Source organism: Aptenodytes patagonicus, chromosome 5 (genome assembly GCF_965638725.1).
Source record: "Aptenodytes patagonicus chromosome 5, bAptPat1.pri.cur, whole genome shotgun sequence".
In the NCBI taxonomy this organism is placed as follows: Eukaryota; Metazoa; Chordata; class Aves; order Sphenisciformes; family Spheniscidae; genus Aptenodytes; species Aptenodytes patagonicus.
Genome location: NC_134953.1, coordinates 56,077,152 through 56,094,173, shown reverse-complemented (window position 1 = coordinate 56,094,173; position 17,022 = coordinate 56,077,152). Strand labels below are relative to the sequence as shown.

Sequence of the window (17,022 nt, the reverse complement as noted above, 5' to 3'; positions counted from 1 at the left end):
GGCTACAAGATCCCATAGTGAGACAATTTCTTGGCTCCTGCATCTGGAGTTTTCTGATGCGTGTTCATTTGCTCTACCTTGTTCAAGTTTCCAGGTAAAGAAGGCCAAGACTAGACAAGAGAGACCAACAACTCCTCTAACAAATAACAAGTTTAAAAGACAAAATTGCATATTGCATAAGCATATTGTTAGGAAAATATAAATTTGAAAATACCATGGTAGTTTTCTTGTACTCTACAGTGGTTGGAAATTGAGAGAGGATAATAAGATCAATTAAAGCCTTCTGCCATATCATCTCACAGGTAGTACAATGCGCACATATCATCTCGCAACACCGGATAAGATTTGGCAGAGCAGCCTGTTAGATGCAGAGTAGCGGCAGCTCTGCAGGTATATTCTCCAGCAGTGCAGAGATCCCCTTAGTCCCTACAGTTAATCACCCGATGATGACCCCTCAGACTTTCTCCAGATGATGATGCATTCTGAGTAACTGCATGTGAGAACAACTTTATTCACATGTAATTCAGGCCATGTAGACTTTACCAAGCTTCACACTTCTGCTGAGCTGAGTTTATCACTTATGCATCTCTGCCTCCCGGCAGGGCTGTTAGCATTGCAGATACCATAACAGCGGACCAGAATTTCCCTGCTGTTTTGAAGAATCGCTCCACCAGAAAATGTCTTCATTATCTTGTAAAGATGATAGTTTTGATTACTGATGCATGGCTTAGTAGAACTGGTCTAGCCAAAGACAGGGAAGCCACATCCACAGAAGATGGAGCTCCCTGGAAACAACATGATGGCAGTGTAGAAGATAAAAGATAAAATACCGTGCCTTTTGAAAACTCAGGACAGGTCCTGCAGTCTGTAGGGAGAGAGGGAACAAGCTTCAGGGGTCAAAGGCTGCATGAGCAGCAAAAACAAATGCAAAGTCATGGTTAACCCAGGCAATAAGAAGACTTAAAAGAAGCTAAGAAAACAACCATTAAGCTCCAAGATGGGCTGTCATGTTTGGTTTCACTTCCCAGCAGCCTTTGTCCAAGCACGGACTATGCCTAACCTTTCTGAGCCTGAGAGCTCACATGAGATCTCAGCCTTAGGTGATTTGACTGCAGGCAGTGGTATGGCTGCAGGCAAAATTTTAAGCTGTAAGATGAAAGAGAGTATGTTCAAGGATGGCTTTTGGCAGCTGTACAGAAATGAGGGTCAGCACACAGGAACAAGCGTACCTGCACTTCAGCAGGAGAGGGCAATGTAGGTGTCAAGTGTGAAGTGTTATATGGGATTTGAGGAGAGAAAACACTACAGCCACCTCAAGAAGCTAAAAGATGTGACAGTGACAGCTGTGCACGCTGCCTCGGGTGTCACATTCAAAACCAGCGCTGAATATTCACCAGTGGCTCAGATGGCCAGTGCACTGACCGGGCAGCCACACTGAGCTCCAAGCAGGGAAACCGCCTCTGCCAGGAATTCAGCCCTTTTTCTTCATCCCGTGGGGTCTTCCCATTTCCTGGAATTGCTCCTTTGTCTGGGGCACAGAACATCCTTGGAACACCTCTGACTTGTTGTAAGCGTCCCATAAGGGATGCTTAAGGTCTTTGTTTTTACAGGAGCAGCTGTAAAAGAGAAGCAGGAACATGATTTACAAGTTGTAGAAATATTCTGGCTCTTGATCTCCGTTTCCTATTGCAGCTTTAATCCTAAAAAGATCATATTTTTGATCTTTGGATCTGGCAAACCATGTTTTTCACTTGTTCCAATGCAAAGAAAGTGGTTCTTTTGGATTATTGGGGGGGGGGGAAATTGCTTTTTAATTTCTGAAATCCCAGGAAGGTGTCTGTTCCTTTAATTAATATTGCTTTATTCAAGGAGAACTCATACTATGTTGACAGTTCTCTAAATATCCAATGGCAAATGTATTTTGGGTACTAAAACAGAACAAATACAGTCAGCTGTAAATCTTTCCCAAAGGCCTGGGGACATCTGTGCTTTGCAGAAGTCACAGTCTGGTGCGCTCTGGTTCAGTGTCTGCTGGGACAGGTGAGGGGTTACTTACAGGACCCTTCTCTATAGCAGGGCCATTCCAGCTGTGGCCTGGAGAATGGGGAACATCAGCACACGAGCTGTGTGACACGAGGGTCTCTCGGACAACCACGTGTCAAAGCATTAACAGCTCCAGAGGTTACACCAAGTCCTTGCATTTCCCCCCGAAACCTACCAATAGCTGTGATTGATAATGGTGTAGCCTGCTCCCACGATGAGACTTCAGGAATACATGGCAAGACTCCAAGCAATCATAAGGGCAGTCCCATGGAGAGGATACTGCAATGTGAGAAGGTGAGAAGGGGTAGCGGTGACAAAGTTCACACACACGCTTCTTTGCCAGCCTCAGGTGGCGAAAATGCTGTTTGCCACAGTCCCTGAGGGAGCAGTGCAGAAGTTAATGCTGTTCCCCAGTGGGTCCCTCTCTTCGTGCTGAGCTGCAATCTCTCCGTCAGTGGCCGGTTCTGTCAGTCTGTCCAGCTGCATCGCCCAGCTCACTGCCATAATCTCTGTCTTGCCCGGATTGAATTGTAGGGACCCAGCCCTCCTCCAGCCTCCCGCTTCATTCAGGCACTCGATCATTTATCAGAAGCATCATGTAGTTCTCCTGTGCATCTAACTATTAGATTATTTTTTTTGCTACACCATGACATGACATATTTGTTTGAAAAACTGAAAGCCATCTGTTCTATTATATTTCAAAATGACTACATTGCTTATTATTATCATTGCTGTTGTTTTGGGATGCATTTTTCATTGCTTAGGGAAGTGAGAAAGCAACAACACTTAGAGCCAGGCAGGGTACAAGCCAATGATGTATGCATTTCACACGCGCAGCTCGCCCAGAGTGGCTCATTCTCATCAGCTACATCACTGCTAATCCTAAAATGGGCCTCTCCTATTCCAGCTGTCTAAACTCTTTATGGGTCTTCCTATTATTTCAATTTCCCCCCTATATGATGTGGAATTTAATTTTCAGAGGCTTAAAATAGTAAACACGATGAATATTTTTTCCCCAGCTGATAGCCTGGGAATTTTCATGTGGGACTCGGATTAACGCTGATAAAGACAAACCTCAGATAAGTGTTACAATTAATAAACTCTTCTTAGGGATAGAAAGTGACTGTACTGTGAATTTCAAAACCATGTGTTGCATCTGCTGTAATTACTGTCTTTTGGAGTCCAGCAATGTCTGCAAGATAGGAGTCTGATTTAACAAGGAGTTATTGCAGTAAGGCTGTTGCTACGGCACCTTTCTCACATGCTGCAATTGTGACTGGCTTTTAATTAAGTCCGTCTGATTATCCCAATTAACTCAGCAACAGCATTAAAGAAAATAAAATACACAAGTGTTCCCTTCTGAGATGATAAAATGGTGGTTAAAGAAAGATTGTTTTATGTTGGCTTTTGCAGTCTGTTGCTATTTCTGCACTAAAGGGAACATGAACTAACTAAAGCAAGATGCGAAAACACCGTCATCCTCAAACTGGTAGCCTTTAGGGCCACAGCAGGATTTAACGGTGCTGAGACCATCCATGGTAGAGGGACAACAGTGACCTTCCCCTAACTAGTCTTTATATCTCTGTCCTTATATTGAGGGCCAAATCTTCCAAAGTAGGGTTGATAACCAGCACTTTTCTGATGACACGTCCCAGCTGTATCTCCTGACTGGATGGATTATGCACAGATCTGTGATGCAGATACTGGAGTGTGTGGGCACCTGTGCTGGCTCAGATGAGTCAGGGCTCTCTTACTGACAGTGTTACTGTTCTGGCATTTGTAGAGCATAAGAATGATGGGTTTGTTCATAACTTCTGGGCTTTGACAGTGTTCCTTGGTGACGGAAAATAGAAAGCAGCCAGATGAATGTCATCTCTATGAAGCATTTCCCACAGAGAGGACTATGGAGATGGGTAGGTCCTTTATATGCTTCTGTGTGTCAGCCAGGCAAGGGACCCTTTGTGCTCTACAGTGCTATCTTTGCATATGCCGCTGCAGCAATTGCATGGGTATTTTTGCACATGGCTCTAAACTGTCTGAAAAGTCAAGAAATATACTCCAGAGACTGGAAATTCAGCTTGCTTAGAAAATGTTCCACAAAGCGGGTTAGCTGCTTTAGGAAACACATTGCAGGGGTAGGTTTTGGGTTTGGAAACTTTGGTTGGTTGGTTTTCTGGTGCTATTCTGGCATTTGAGGTCTCCATTGAACAACACGGAAGTTCCATTTCTGATGAATGGGAGCGGATTTTGGAACCTGTGTAATTCTCTGGTGTTACAGGAGGCCTTGTTTCATATTACAGCTTCATATTACTGAACCAGATACTCTGACTTTGAATTTCCTACTGGAAACAGAGTCCTGGATTTGTGCCCTGGAGTCCCTTTTCTAGTTAGCCTAGCTTAGAAAGATGGGTTTTATCACGTGCCTAAACCTGTCCTTGTCCTGGATACTTGAGAGCTTTCTTACCTGGTTTAGTGAACTAAAGCACATTCTTAAGTTCTCTACCAAGACAGGGGAAGAGGGAGGTTTGTGTGACTTTGGGCAACCGATTGACTGCAGTGAGCTTTGCCCCCTTACTGTATTCCTTACTGGTTGTGTACATAATATATCAGTGTGAGAACTGTGGATGAAATGTATTTGCAGTGCAGGGTGTAGCTAGTTTATTTCATCGCTAGTTTATTTATTGTTATTAGTGTCTCCTGGATTCTTGAATATGCTCTTGTCTTTGCACTTTATGAGCTAATGTTAGGGCCGGGAGGGGGGGGGAGGAGTTTTGGTTTCCATGTAACTATAAAGTAGCTTCTAATAATCAGCAGCATGTAACTCACATTCTGTTTAAATTTATTAATAAGATGTCATATTAAATTGTTGACTTAAGCAAGCACTATGTAATGGATATAGTCACCGTATCTTGTTAGCATTTCCACAGCTCATTTAGCCCCAGTAAAAAGAAACCATCTTTTCAGAATCCTAATGCACTTTGTTACTCATCAGTATCACTCCAACATCACTTAATCTTGCTAATGTTTTAGAGGTGCACGATAGAATTATAAGGCAATTGATAGCCAAATCAGCCAGTGGATGGCTTGAACCTTGCACAAGATATGGGCAAAAACTTATTAAAATGAGCTTTATTAAAGGTGTTTTGCTATCATTCTCAGTAACAAAGGTTTTGAGTTGCTTCTGAGGGCCTCGGAATAGTTTCAGGAGGGCCACTGGCCAGAGAAAGGTAAAGCAGTGTTATCACCCTCTTGTCAGCATTTGCAAGGTTTGCTGTGCAGTCAACAGCCTATCCTAAAACTGTTAATACAAATCTACAGTACTGCTGTAAATTCACTGCAGAGATCAACAAGCAATTCTTTAAAAGTGTCTCACTTAGTTATCTAGTATGTATAATAATCCTTGACTCAGTGATGTCTCCTGAGCATACCACTCAAGAGGAGGGACTGAATGCTATTAGTGAAACACCAAAAGAAGCAGAATGAGCAAAACATCTAAAAGATAAAAAGCATTACCATATCGATATTCATTTTACAGCATTTCACTGTAGATGCATAAACAAATACATTTACTTAAAAAAGAGGTTATTTGCTAGGGAAAAATGGTGAATTTTGGGGCTCAACAAGTGTTCACAGGTCAGAATTCTCCAAGAGGTTTGTTCAGTTTAAAAAAAAAAAAAAAAAGAGGCAGAAAATGGAGTATATCTGTACGGATTTTGCTGGATGTCTATGAAATTCCTCCAAATTTGAAAACTTATCCTTTTATTTGTCTTTAATTTCATTCAAGGTTCATCCCAACTGAAAGCTAGTTCCCATGTGTCATGTCACTGTTACTATTTATCAGGTACTTGAACAGCTGTTTTCCAGAAACTTCTGACAGTAGTTTTTTCCAAAGGCAAACTGATGACTAGAAAATTAGACAGTGTCTCTTAAGCAGCATTTTTCATTAGCTATTTTAATTTGTAAGCTTTAATTAGAGTCAAAGTATTTGCCATAGTACCTGGGGCTTAATTCTGTAAAGAAAATAAACATTGTTTTAGTTTTATTAAGTACAACTCTAACGTTACAGTCAGTTCTTCCACGGTCTCCGATGGTCTAATCCGACGGGCTTCGATGGGCTCCGATCGAGTTCCATTGAAGGTGATAGAGCTTATCACATGCAAAAAATGCAGTATTTCTTGAACACTGTGTAGTCTAGAGCTCAGGGATACTCTAATGTAGTTATATACTGCTTTATAACAGAATCCTTTATAAAAGGAACCACTGAAATCACCTCCCAATCAAGTTTCTGTCCCATCATCGCATGGCACCTCCCTTCTTCCCACCAGCCTTCACCCAGCTGAAGAAGAGCCAACTCTGAGGACTCCTTGTCCCTGTGAAGGACTCCGTGTTCAGAGGGTAGTTTTTGCCAGGGTAGTTTTCCCCAACACTTTCCTAGGCATAAGTTACTCATAGCAGTGCTTACTGGAGCCTGAGATTCTTGTGGGAACAGTGTTTTTCCAAAGTGTTTTTTCAAGTGGAGTATCTCAGTGCGGTGACTGACCTCGTGTGGCAGACCGATTGAAGTAGCCAGAAGAGCAGAAGGCTTTAAAGACTGGCTGAGGAAGGAAGCACCCATGGGACTGTCAAATGTCAGTGGAGAAATCCTGTCTCTCTGCCACAGCTTGTCACCCTCGTAGAAAGGCTGGTAGGAGAAGTCAGGAGAAATCGGCCAAGGTCCGCACCCCAGCTCTCCGCAGACCAGACCACCACAGCTCCTCTTCATCAGCCAGTGCGCTGCAGCTGGCCTGGAGGGACATGCAGGGGGAGCAATCCTGCTGCTCCGGGGAAGGGCTGGTGGCCAGAGGCAGGAGAAGGATGTGGACTGTCTCACTGCCTTAAGCCACTACCGCAAGGAGCACATACCAGGACACTGCTGTGGACACCAATAAACACACTTTTCTCCCTCCCTTTCCTATGTAACTGCAGACAAGGACGAGTCTATGGAACTTAAAATGGACTGGTCATTTTCTTTCTTACCCTTTCGAGAAAGAAAAGCATTTAACACCCATTTTGTTACTACACTTTCTCACAAAGTCACTTCTCACTGAAGTCTTATTTGTCTGTATTATCCCTCTGCTATCGCTCACGGATGTGAGGGCTGCAGGACTTTGTCCTAAAGCTCTTAAATTATGCCTACCTCTTGCAGGCAATTTTGTTGAGGAAGATGTGGTGATGGGAATGAGGAGCTTGTTTAACAGTTACTTAATTGAGGTATTCCCAGTCCTCCTCTGTCAAACACCATTGTATGCCATGCTTTAGTTAAGCCTGAACTTCCCTGGGAAGACTGTGCTGTAAACTGGAACAGGGTATTGATCAGCATTAACAAGAAGAAGGTATATTTGTCATTCCCCTCTGTTGCCTGATCCTGTCCCTAGCATGGCCTCCACAAACTCTTGTGCCACATAAAGCACACAGAGATGGAGACACGTGTCTGGGAATGGGGCAGGCAGGCAGCGGGGAGCAGCCGCGGAGACAGTGCACGTGGAGTGATGCAAGTACGCCAGCAAGGGAAAGAAGAGGGTGGCTGTAGGAGCAGTATTGGTCAGGAGCTTGTCCGCTGCTCTTCACAGCTGTTGCTGTGTTCAAAGTCTTGTTTATGGGCAAAGAGGAAGCATACCTAACATATAAGCAGAGCCAAGAATTTATTGTTAGTATTTTTGTAATCTTACGATCTAGTCATTATTAGCTCAAATCTAATTGTTATGGAAAAAGAGAAGAATAATGCAGTCAAAGTTGTTATACACACACCTCTTAGTTTCGTAGCTTAGTACTGAACTTGCAGTTCCCATCAGATTCCCAAGCAGACTGAAAGCAATGCCACGAAATTCAGAGAAAGGGAAATGGAGGGGAGCTGTGATTCATCATATATCTATGAGTCAGTTTAATCGCAGAAGATATGCCGCCCTTGTATTTTTAACACAGCTCTGCTTTTTCTGTTGTGTTCACAGGGGAGACCAGAGTTCTCAGAAGTAGTCACAAAATTAGAAGAATGTCTGTGCAATATTGAGGTGAGGATCTTATTTCCACTGCGGAGCGTCTGTGCGTGTGCTGCGTGGTCAGGAGTACAAGTGGGGAGAGCAGCAGCAGCAGCTGAGGAAAGTGGTGGCTTTGGAGCCTGCAGGCTGCTTGAGCTGCTTTGTCCTGTTGCTAGCCAACACACTGTATTTTTAAGGCACATTGTCAATAGTGGTTATACGGGTGCCAGGAGGAGGAGGCAGGGACCAGATACTGCTGTGAGTGTCAGGAGCTTACTCAGAGAGGTACGCTGAAGAGAGAGCGTGACCACTGCTGTGGGGATGCACTTCGCAGCAGTCCTGGGCAGAATTTTTTACTCCCATTCACCCCATTCAAGACTGCTTGGTTTAAAAAGAAGAAAAGACAAAGTGGCCAAGACCCTTGGGAGAAAGGTAAAAAGAGAAAACGTAAGAAGGATAAATGCAAAGGCAATTCCTGCTTTGGACTGTGGCTATAACACAGGTGGATGTATCAGCCTTCAGCCTGGTGTAAGATAAGTGGCCAAACAGAAAGTAAACGATTCAGGGCTGCAACTCCTGAAATTATATTTTCTCTGTGTGTTTGTGTGTGTATGCATGTAAGAGTTTAAAAAAAAAAAAAAGAAAAAATCAACCTCCTTTTTAAAAGGGATCGCTGTTCTTGAGATAAGGACAGACCCATAATCTATTACATTTCTTCATGCTCTGACTGCAGCTGGTTGCTCTATGCGTAGGTGGAAGCTTTTAAGTGTAAAAATAAAAGTGAAGCACTATATCACAAGAAACTGTGTCATCTCATGGGAGACCTGACTTCTATGGTACATAGGCAGCAGTGCATGCAGGAATAAATCTGGGGCAAGAGCTTACGTACAAAAAGAAAAAAAGAAAGCATTATTTAGCTGAGGAGTTAGACCTAAGCTCCACTGTGTCTAGGGCAAAACCTTGTTTGAGAGGAGTTCTAAGGAACAAGATCTCTAGCAAGTTAAGTACTGCAGCCGATGAAGGATGAAGGTGGAGACTTTTCTCCCTCCACCTCCCTCTGTTTCCTCTCTTTTTTCTTCTCCTCTCTCAGCAAATCATTTCTGCTCCTTTTAAGTATCTCTGAAGCCAGGAGTGGCAGGGACCTTTTGTGCCAGCAAGTCTAGGTCCCTGCTGCTGCAGGTACCTGTGTTGTATGGTTGGTCCATATCTATAAACACATATATTGATATGCTAGCCCTGTATTTACATTGCCCCGTCAGTCTGAATGCCTGTTCTGGGACACTCAGACAGGACCGCTGTGATTAGGCAGCACCACCGTCTTTCTAGTACAGATGGGAAAGTCTCAGCTGGCGGCTCCCACCAGGAAGGCAGCGATATCTCCCAGCTGCAGAGCGGATGCTCACAAGCCAAATAACTCATGGCTGAACTAAAGCGTATCTTCTGGAAAGCCATCCAACCCCAGCTTGAAAACCCCAGGCGATGATGAATTGACCGCTTTATTTGGCAGGCAGCATCCAGTTCTCCTCAGCTGATCAAAGTCAGGAGGCACTGCTTTTGGCACAGCCAAACTACAAAGGAAATGTGGGGGACACAACTTAAGAGAAAGAGCTGAGGAAAGACTTGTAAATATGTAATAACAGTGCCTTCTTTTTTTTTTTTTAATCCAGTTAATGTCTCCAGCCTCCAGCAACAGCAGCGGTTCTCTGTCTCCCTCCTCATCTTCGGACTGTCTCGTTGCACGAGGAGGTCCTGGCCGTAGTCACGTTGCAGCGCTACGTAGTCGGTTTGAATTGGAATATGCCTTGAATGCACGAGCTTATGCTGTCTGGTCACAGAGGTACGTACCAGTCGTCGCAGGGCCAAGGAGAGCGCTTACTCTGAAAGGGATAGAAAGATTCCTCCCCAAGACTGCATGGCTCACGTGCCTAAAACGGGAGTTCCCTGCAGCAGGGGATGTGGCTGCCTGGGAAGCCAGCGGTAGAAACACACCCTGGGGCTGATTCACTGCCGGGGCCAGGTGGGGAAAGCACTTCTGCAGTCTTGTCTTCTCCTGTAACTGCTACAGCACAGGGTGTTTGGGTTACCTGAATGCTGTGGAAGCCACCCTGCTGCCAAGACAACAGCTAAGCATTTGCATTTTTCACTATGAGTAACATAAAAATAGTAGAAAATGAAGTCCTGCCGTGTATGGGCTCTACACACAGTACCACTGCTTTATCACATGAAACAAAAGACCAATGACTGCCCATCCAAGGGGATGGAGACGAGTGGTCATTAGATGGATGTACCTTCACTACCTGCCAGCAGGTCTGGGAAGGCCAGTGTCTATATCACAACATGTTTTCAATTTGAAAAATTTCACCAAAGAACAGCTAAAAGACACATTTTTCTTTGGAAAAAAATAAAGAAAAAAGTATTCCAGTGTGCGGCATCAGTGGCAAGATGGAAAACCCAGGTTAGACATCGGGCAGCATTTCATTACCAAATGACGTGGCTGGAGGCATCAGGTGGCCCTGTGGCACAGAGCCTTACAAAGCCTCCTTCACAGTGTGGGCACTGTTCACATTTCAGAGAACTGCTCATATAGTTTCTTCTGTGAAGTAGTGCCATTTAGGGGAGCCGACTCCTGCAGGAGCTTTTTTGTGGTTGACAGACCAGTTTGTTATACTGGAGGCAGTATAAACTCTATGTATTGTCTGAAAAATAGAGAAGGCTGTGTTAGTATGTCACATCAAAACAGGAGGGCAGGATTTGCTTTGCTACTCCTCGTAAGGGGCCAGAGTTATCCGGTGAGCTCACCTCTCGCAGCAGAAATCTAAGCCCTGTAGAAATGTGATATTTGCTGACTCATATCACAAGCATGGCTTGTTATCTCTGCCAAAATACAAGGCAGACACGTCCTTCTGATTAGGAGGAATAGGGCACACTTAGGAAAACCCAGCTGAAAATCCTAGAAATAAGGAAATTTGGGAAGAAGGGTCACACTGAAATGCCATTATGATTATAATGTATGAGAAAGTTTGTTTCCTGTTACATTTATACGCATATGTCCCCTTTATGGAGTGCATAGCTTGTGTCTGACCAGGTGTCTGAAAATTATTTTCTAACATGCCTTCACCTCTATTAGATTCTTAGTATTAGTGGAGTTTATTTAACGAGAGGGAGTTTTATGGGCAGGAAGAACACCCAGTTCCCTGACCATAAGAGCCTGCGATGAAGATAAAACATGGGGAGAGACTAGTGATCCCAGAGAGCAGCTGCGGTAGAAAATGAAAGTAATTGAAGAGGTGCCATTTTTTGATGTTGTGTTTCTCAGGTCTGGATTTTAGCTTTTGGTTTTTTCATCTCGATCTCAAATTGTGATATGATTAAATGAATGAAGTGGGCTGTGCTACTGGAAGATGGTGTTGCAGTACCAGGAGAGAGCACCACCAGACTGGTGCTGTCACCTGCGCTTATTACAAACCCCAGGATGCTGTCTGGGGAGAGCAGCAGGTGAAGGTGACCACGTGACAGGGCAGGGACAGACAGACAGAAACCAGACTGTCCCAGCAGGTACAGAGGCAGGAGATACAAATGCCAAGTCCCTTTTCCTTAAGGAAGAGGAAAAGGATCTCAGCCTTACAGAGATCTGTGGGAGTCAGCATTGCTGGGGCTGTTCCTACCAAAGTACATCCTAAAAATTGCGTATCATTCAATTTATGACCATAGAAGGATAAGAACTCCCGATTTTTTTAAGACAAAGTCACATGTGGGTTCTCTATATTATTGTACCATTAAGTTAATATCTGAGGCAGTCTACTTGGGAGACCTGGTTTTGAGGGCAAATTTAGCAATCTTCCGTCTCTATCCCACGGGGAGTGAGAGTACTGTGAAAATGAAATGGTCCGCTTAATCTCTGCCAGAAGAGCGGTGCACGTAGTTTAAACTTTACCCTTTAGCACCACTTAGCAGTCAGAAACAGTAATAGCAGAGCAAGCCCTGCCTTCGTGGTACATTCCTGTTAACCGGGGTGTGGAGAGTCAGAAATACAATCAGCTAAAATGGGGAGCGGGAATAGAGGAGCAAAATGAATCAATCCTTTGCCTGTTCGGGGGCTCGTATGGAGAGGCAGAAGGCAAACCGCTGCAGACAGACATGGAAATCTTTTACAGGAATATGTAGATCAGACCTGAAATGTTCATCTGGCAAAATGTGACATCCTATAAATTGCATTGCTTTTGTCATACGCTGCTGGAGCAGGACATGGAGGTGGGCACTGAGGTCAGGCTGAAGGCAATGTCTGCTAGACTTTTATTTTCCATAAAGGACCAGATTTTGCTGTTGAGTGTAATAGATTTGCATGAAAGGAATAAGAAAGTGACATATCTAGGTTAGTGTAGACACGAGAGAGAGAGAGAGGGGGGGGGCACTTGCAAGTGCCTCTCTTGTCCTGTCATTCAGTGTTCCCAGTGCAGTGCTGAGGCTCGTTAGCACACCAAAATGGGCTCCTCTGTAACCCCAGTGGTTATTTAAAGGTGGATTCTTTTATCAAATGCTCTGCCGTACAAATTAACAACATTCAAATCTATAAATAGCACCCAGAAAGATTCACCCAGAGGCACAACACTTGATGAAAAGGGAATGGTTTCCACAGTTTCAGTACTTTTTCAATTATACTACACACTGAGATGATTAATGACTTCACTTCCTAACGACAATTGTTTCTTAGGGTTTCATTTTTGTAAGCGTAGGCATTTTTAGAGGGAAGGGGTCACACTGTTTTTTTCCCCAGCTGGAATATATTTCCTACACTGCCTCCTGTTTCCATCTGCTCCGACGACTTCATGTCCTACGAAACACCGCAGCGTGCAACTACATACCACGGCAGAAACGGTTCGTCTGATGAAATCTCCGTGTACCATGCATGGAGTTAAACAGCCGTGGCACTGAAGTTATTTGTTTGTTTGTTGCCCTGTAACTTTAGCATCTGTTTAGCAGATCGCTCTCCGGCATGACGGGATGCAGGAGTCTCGTAATGAATTGGATGCAATAGCAGTGCATTTTAATTGTCTGTCTGACAGGACAGCTTAACATGTCAACTCATCACCTTATAGAAGCTTTAACTATTGATTTTCTACTTTGGTACACCTTTAGCATTTCCCACAGAGTCCAAGGACAACATCTGCAAAAGAATAGTCTGTTCTTGTTTAAGTAGCTCTCAGTTAACCCAAGTCAGAAACATCTGGGGTGTCCTTTCTTTGTATCTGTGCACCATGATATTAACGTGTCTGACGGGCTTGGCAGGGGCTGCTCTTTAGCCTATACTACAGGCTGCCTCAAATAGCAAATACATGACTGCATGGTGTGGTATGTCGTAATATTCTGAAAGAATTCCCTGCCTGTGCCGAATAGAGTAATCACGCAGCAAACATGTTGCTCTGTCTGCCGTGAAACAGTTGTTGGGTGCGTGCAGGCAGAGCCTCGCTCACCAGCTGGACATACCTCTGCATGCCGCTGTCAGGAGCTCTGTGCACACCTGTCCTGCACACAGAAGTAACGTCTTGCTGAGCAGCACTTGCTGTAGGTGCCCTGGCTTGGCTGCATTGCACAGACCTCCACCACGCCGACAGCTCAGGTCCCCTTCCTCCAGTGCGTGCCAGCTCCTGTCCCGGGTGAGCGGCAGAGGGAGGAGCAGGGAGATCACCCGTCCATCCTGCTGGCTGGCAGCCCGTAAGTCCGCGGCTCTTCACAGGCAGGCCCTCAAGGGGACGGTCCCCAGCGGCAGTGCCACCCAGCATCTTCTCCCGCTCTCCACGAGCAGGTTGCAGACTGAGGCAGCAGCACCTGCAGGCAGGAGAGGGCCCTGGGGCAGCACTGCAGAGGCGGCTGGGGCTGAGGCAGGGGCTTTGAAGCTGCAGCCAGGTGGGTGAGATTTCACAGCTCAGCCTGGAACCACAAGCAGTGCCACAGGTCTGCACTGGAAAGGCACCGTCCTGAGCTGGGCACCATCCCTCCAGGCCAGCAGAAGAGATGGTTCCTGCCTTGGATCGCTCCCATGTCGGGTCTCATCCTGCGGAGACTGACACGCTCAGATCTCTGTCGCTAGGTGCTGGTCTGTAATTAGCAACAGGCAGGATTGCAGAGCTCTGCTGTGCTCTGGCTCTGGGGCTTAGGTGCAAAGCCTATGTAAGCAGCACTGCCATTGCTGAACCGAGAAGCTTTTGTGTCACGTGTGGATCAGTTCTCACTGATGTGCATACATGCATGGGTGGGATCACGGGATGCAGCATCCTGCTTTGCTTAAATCTTGCCTTAGCACAGATTTGCAAGGGAAACTTGGTCTGTTCAGGAAGCAGCTGCGGAAAATCTAGGCATTTTGATGGGCTTATTTCGTCTAGCTGAAAGACATCCTGTTCTTCTCCCCTGCTAACAGCTCTCTTTCTCCAGGCTAAGCAATAGTCCTGCAGACACTCGCAGCAGACACTATCACCTGTGTGGTTTCTCTCCACCTTTCACGCTAGTGTACTTTCTGCTGGGCAGCCGTCCTTTTGGATCGATGACAAGTGCCTGGTCCCTTACAAACCACCTTTTCTCACAGAACAGAGGACAAGAAGAGAAAAGCCAAGTTATCCCTTACACAAAAGTTTTAAATTTGTTGTCAAGGGAAAGTTTACTCTTTCCAAGCTTTTTTCAGGTTCTTTCCAAGCAGCTATTTCTTCCCCTTCCAGACTTAATGCCTAGAGAGGCTGCTGAACAATTTACTGCAGATGGTTTCAGCTCTTCTGGTTAGTTAACATAAACCGTTACCCAACTGACAAGAAATTTAAAGAAAAAACATATAGCAAAGTGACTGACTGAATGGGGTTCAGTTAGCTGTTCTGCGAATAATCAGATTTCAAGATTTTCTGCCCTCTCCTGAAGTCAGGGTCACGGCAGAGTGAGTGTGTTATTTATCACAGATTTGTATTGTAGTTCTCCTCCCGACAGCTGTTCGTTAGCAGCAATTCTCTCCTTTTTTTTTTTCTTTTTATGTTTACAAAAACAGAGGATTCCTGTCTGCTGTTTTTGCTCTGAGCTGCTCCAAAGGCAAAGAGGCCAAATAACTCACTTAAAAGTTTCTCCTTTCTGCGGAAATCCTTGCGTAGGACAGACCATGGCTGTGGTTCCTCTGTAGCGCCAGGCAGGCATCCCTGGCACAGCTGGCACTGCCAGCCTCCTGTTCGGCAGCACGGCTGGCCTCAGGCCCATCTGTCTTGGCTAACAGTCAGGAGTTACTCTGTGAATGCTGCGTTAAGAAATCAAGCAAAGTGTATGTTTTATTTCTTCCCCTGGAGACCTCCTGGTTCTTCCCACAGCCTGCAGATGCTGCACTAGCTTTCTGCAGTCCTTTCAGATGCAGATTTGCCAGCCAGTCATTCACGGGCTTTTTGCTTCAGCCTCTGACTGGGCAGTGTTTTCCCAAAATAGACCTCCTTATTGTTTTCCTCTGCCCAGCTTCTTGTCCTTAATTATGAATGAGCTTCAATAATGCAAGTGATATAGTATATGTATATACATTCCATACCGTTGCGGGTCAGCCTTCAAAGTGCTTTCCATTCCCAGGCAAGCAAGCAAGGGATTGGAGGAGAAGGCGGCTGTGCTGACAGCAGGCCGAGCAGCTGGGCGGGTGGGTGGGTGGGTGGTGCAGGAGCTGTGCGGCGCAGAGGAGGAACAGCTCTTTGGGATGGCAGGGAGCAGAGTGGGGAAAGAGGTGAATGGTCCAGCAAGAGGGAAGTCAGAAGCAGCACAGAGAAGGATGGGATGGTGAAAAGGTGGGTAGAAACAATATTCCTGAGGTACCGGCTGAACTGGGGTGAGCTTTCCCTGCTCCTTCAGGTTACACCTGGTCCTCATTAAACTCTACCTACAGCCTGCCAGGCAGCTGCCTCGCCTCCTCCCGTGGGGCACGGTGCCTCTCCAGGCATCGACAACCAGTGTCACTATAGGGAACCCGCATCCGTCCATCCTTCTTAAAGATGTGTCTTAAAGAAGCTGGGAAAGCCAGAGCTGCAGGACCTGCCCTGAGCCTCCCAGCACTTGCATCAATTGTAGAGTAATAGTTGTCTACAGGGTAGAAAAGCAGACAAGCCCCAAGGAAACCTGAAACAACCAGCCTGCGTCCTGCCGTTGCCAGCTGGTGTCAACGTTTCACGTTCTGCCACTTGGACGATTCACTGAGTCGCCCTTTCCGTTTCATGACCTCACGATTTAGAGGTTGAAAAGCTAGATTGATCAGTTTTGCCAGCGAAAATATTTGAAGAGTAAGTTAAGCTGATGTGACGTTACTTTGCAGTTAGTGGAAGTCGGCAAACCTAATCCTATTATCCTGTCAAAACTGCCCAAAGAGATCACCAGAAAGAGTATCTTAATGACTCCTCGATAGAAGCCAGAAGCCACGAATACACTGTTAAGTTTAGATAGTCTAGTGGTGACAGACCTTTGCTTTTTTTATATATTGTGAGATAAATAATAACCACAGCGTCTAATTAAGTTGATATGAAGTTCTGTTTAGTACTGTGCCTTCTGCCTGCACCGTGAAGTGTCAAAGCCCGAGAACTGTGGCTGATGATGGTATTTTCAATTAAAAGGCTTCTCAAGGTTTACATAAGCATACTCAGTGAAGGCAGGCCAAATGAAAGAGCCTCTTTCTAAAGTATAACACTCAGGTGTTATTTTCATGGAGCTCTTAAATCCAGTAGGTCTTCTTTAGTCCCCTAATCAAGCATCAGATATGGTCAGATAGACGGGGGCTCTCCATCATACCTAAACTGTTCTGAAGCACCTCCATGCATTACTCTGCTCCCCCGTGCCATCGACTGTGTCACTGTAACCATTATCCCTTCTTTATTCTTTTGGCAGCTCCTTGGGCTAAATGAGAACGGGTTGGGCTTCTTGTTTTTGTGTGCGCTTGGTTTCTGTCTGCCTGTAATCTGAGAAGAGCTGG

General features: G+C 45.3%; 1 protein-coding gene across 4 annotated transcripts in view; it reads left to right on the top strand.

The window, feature by feature from the left end:
* LOC143161198 (serine/threonine-protein kinase TNNI3K) overlaps positions 1–17,022 on the top strand; it is a 101,244-nt gene that overhangs the window by 73,187 nt on the left and 11,035 nt on the right. For 3 of the 4 annotated variants that reach the window (XM_076339919.1, XM_076339915.1, XM_076339918.1), the window contains 2 exons: positions 8,031–8,090; positions 9,725–9,894. In XM_076339919.1, the coding sequence (XP_076196034.1) occupies positions 8,031–8,090; positions 9,725–9,894 (230 nt within the window). Of the gene's footprint in view, positions 1–8,030; positions 8,091–9,724; positions 9,895–12,831; positions 12,933–17,022 lie in introns of all 4 variants that reach the window. The other variant, XM_076339917.1, reaches the window with a different exon arrangement.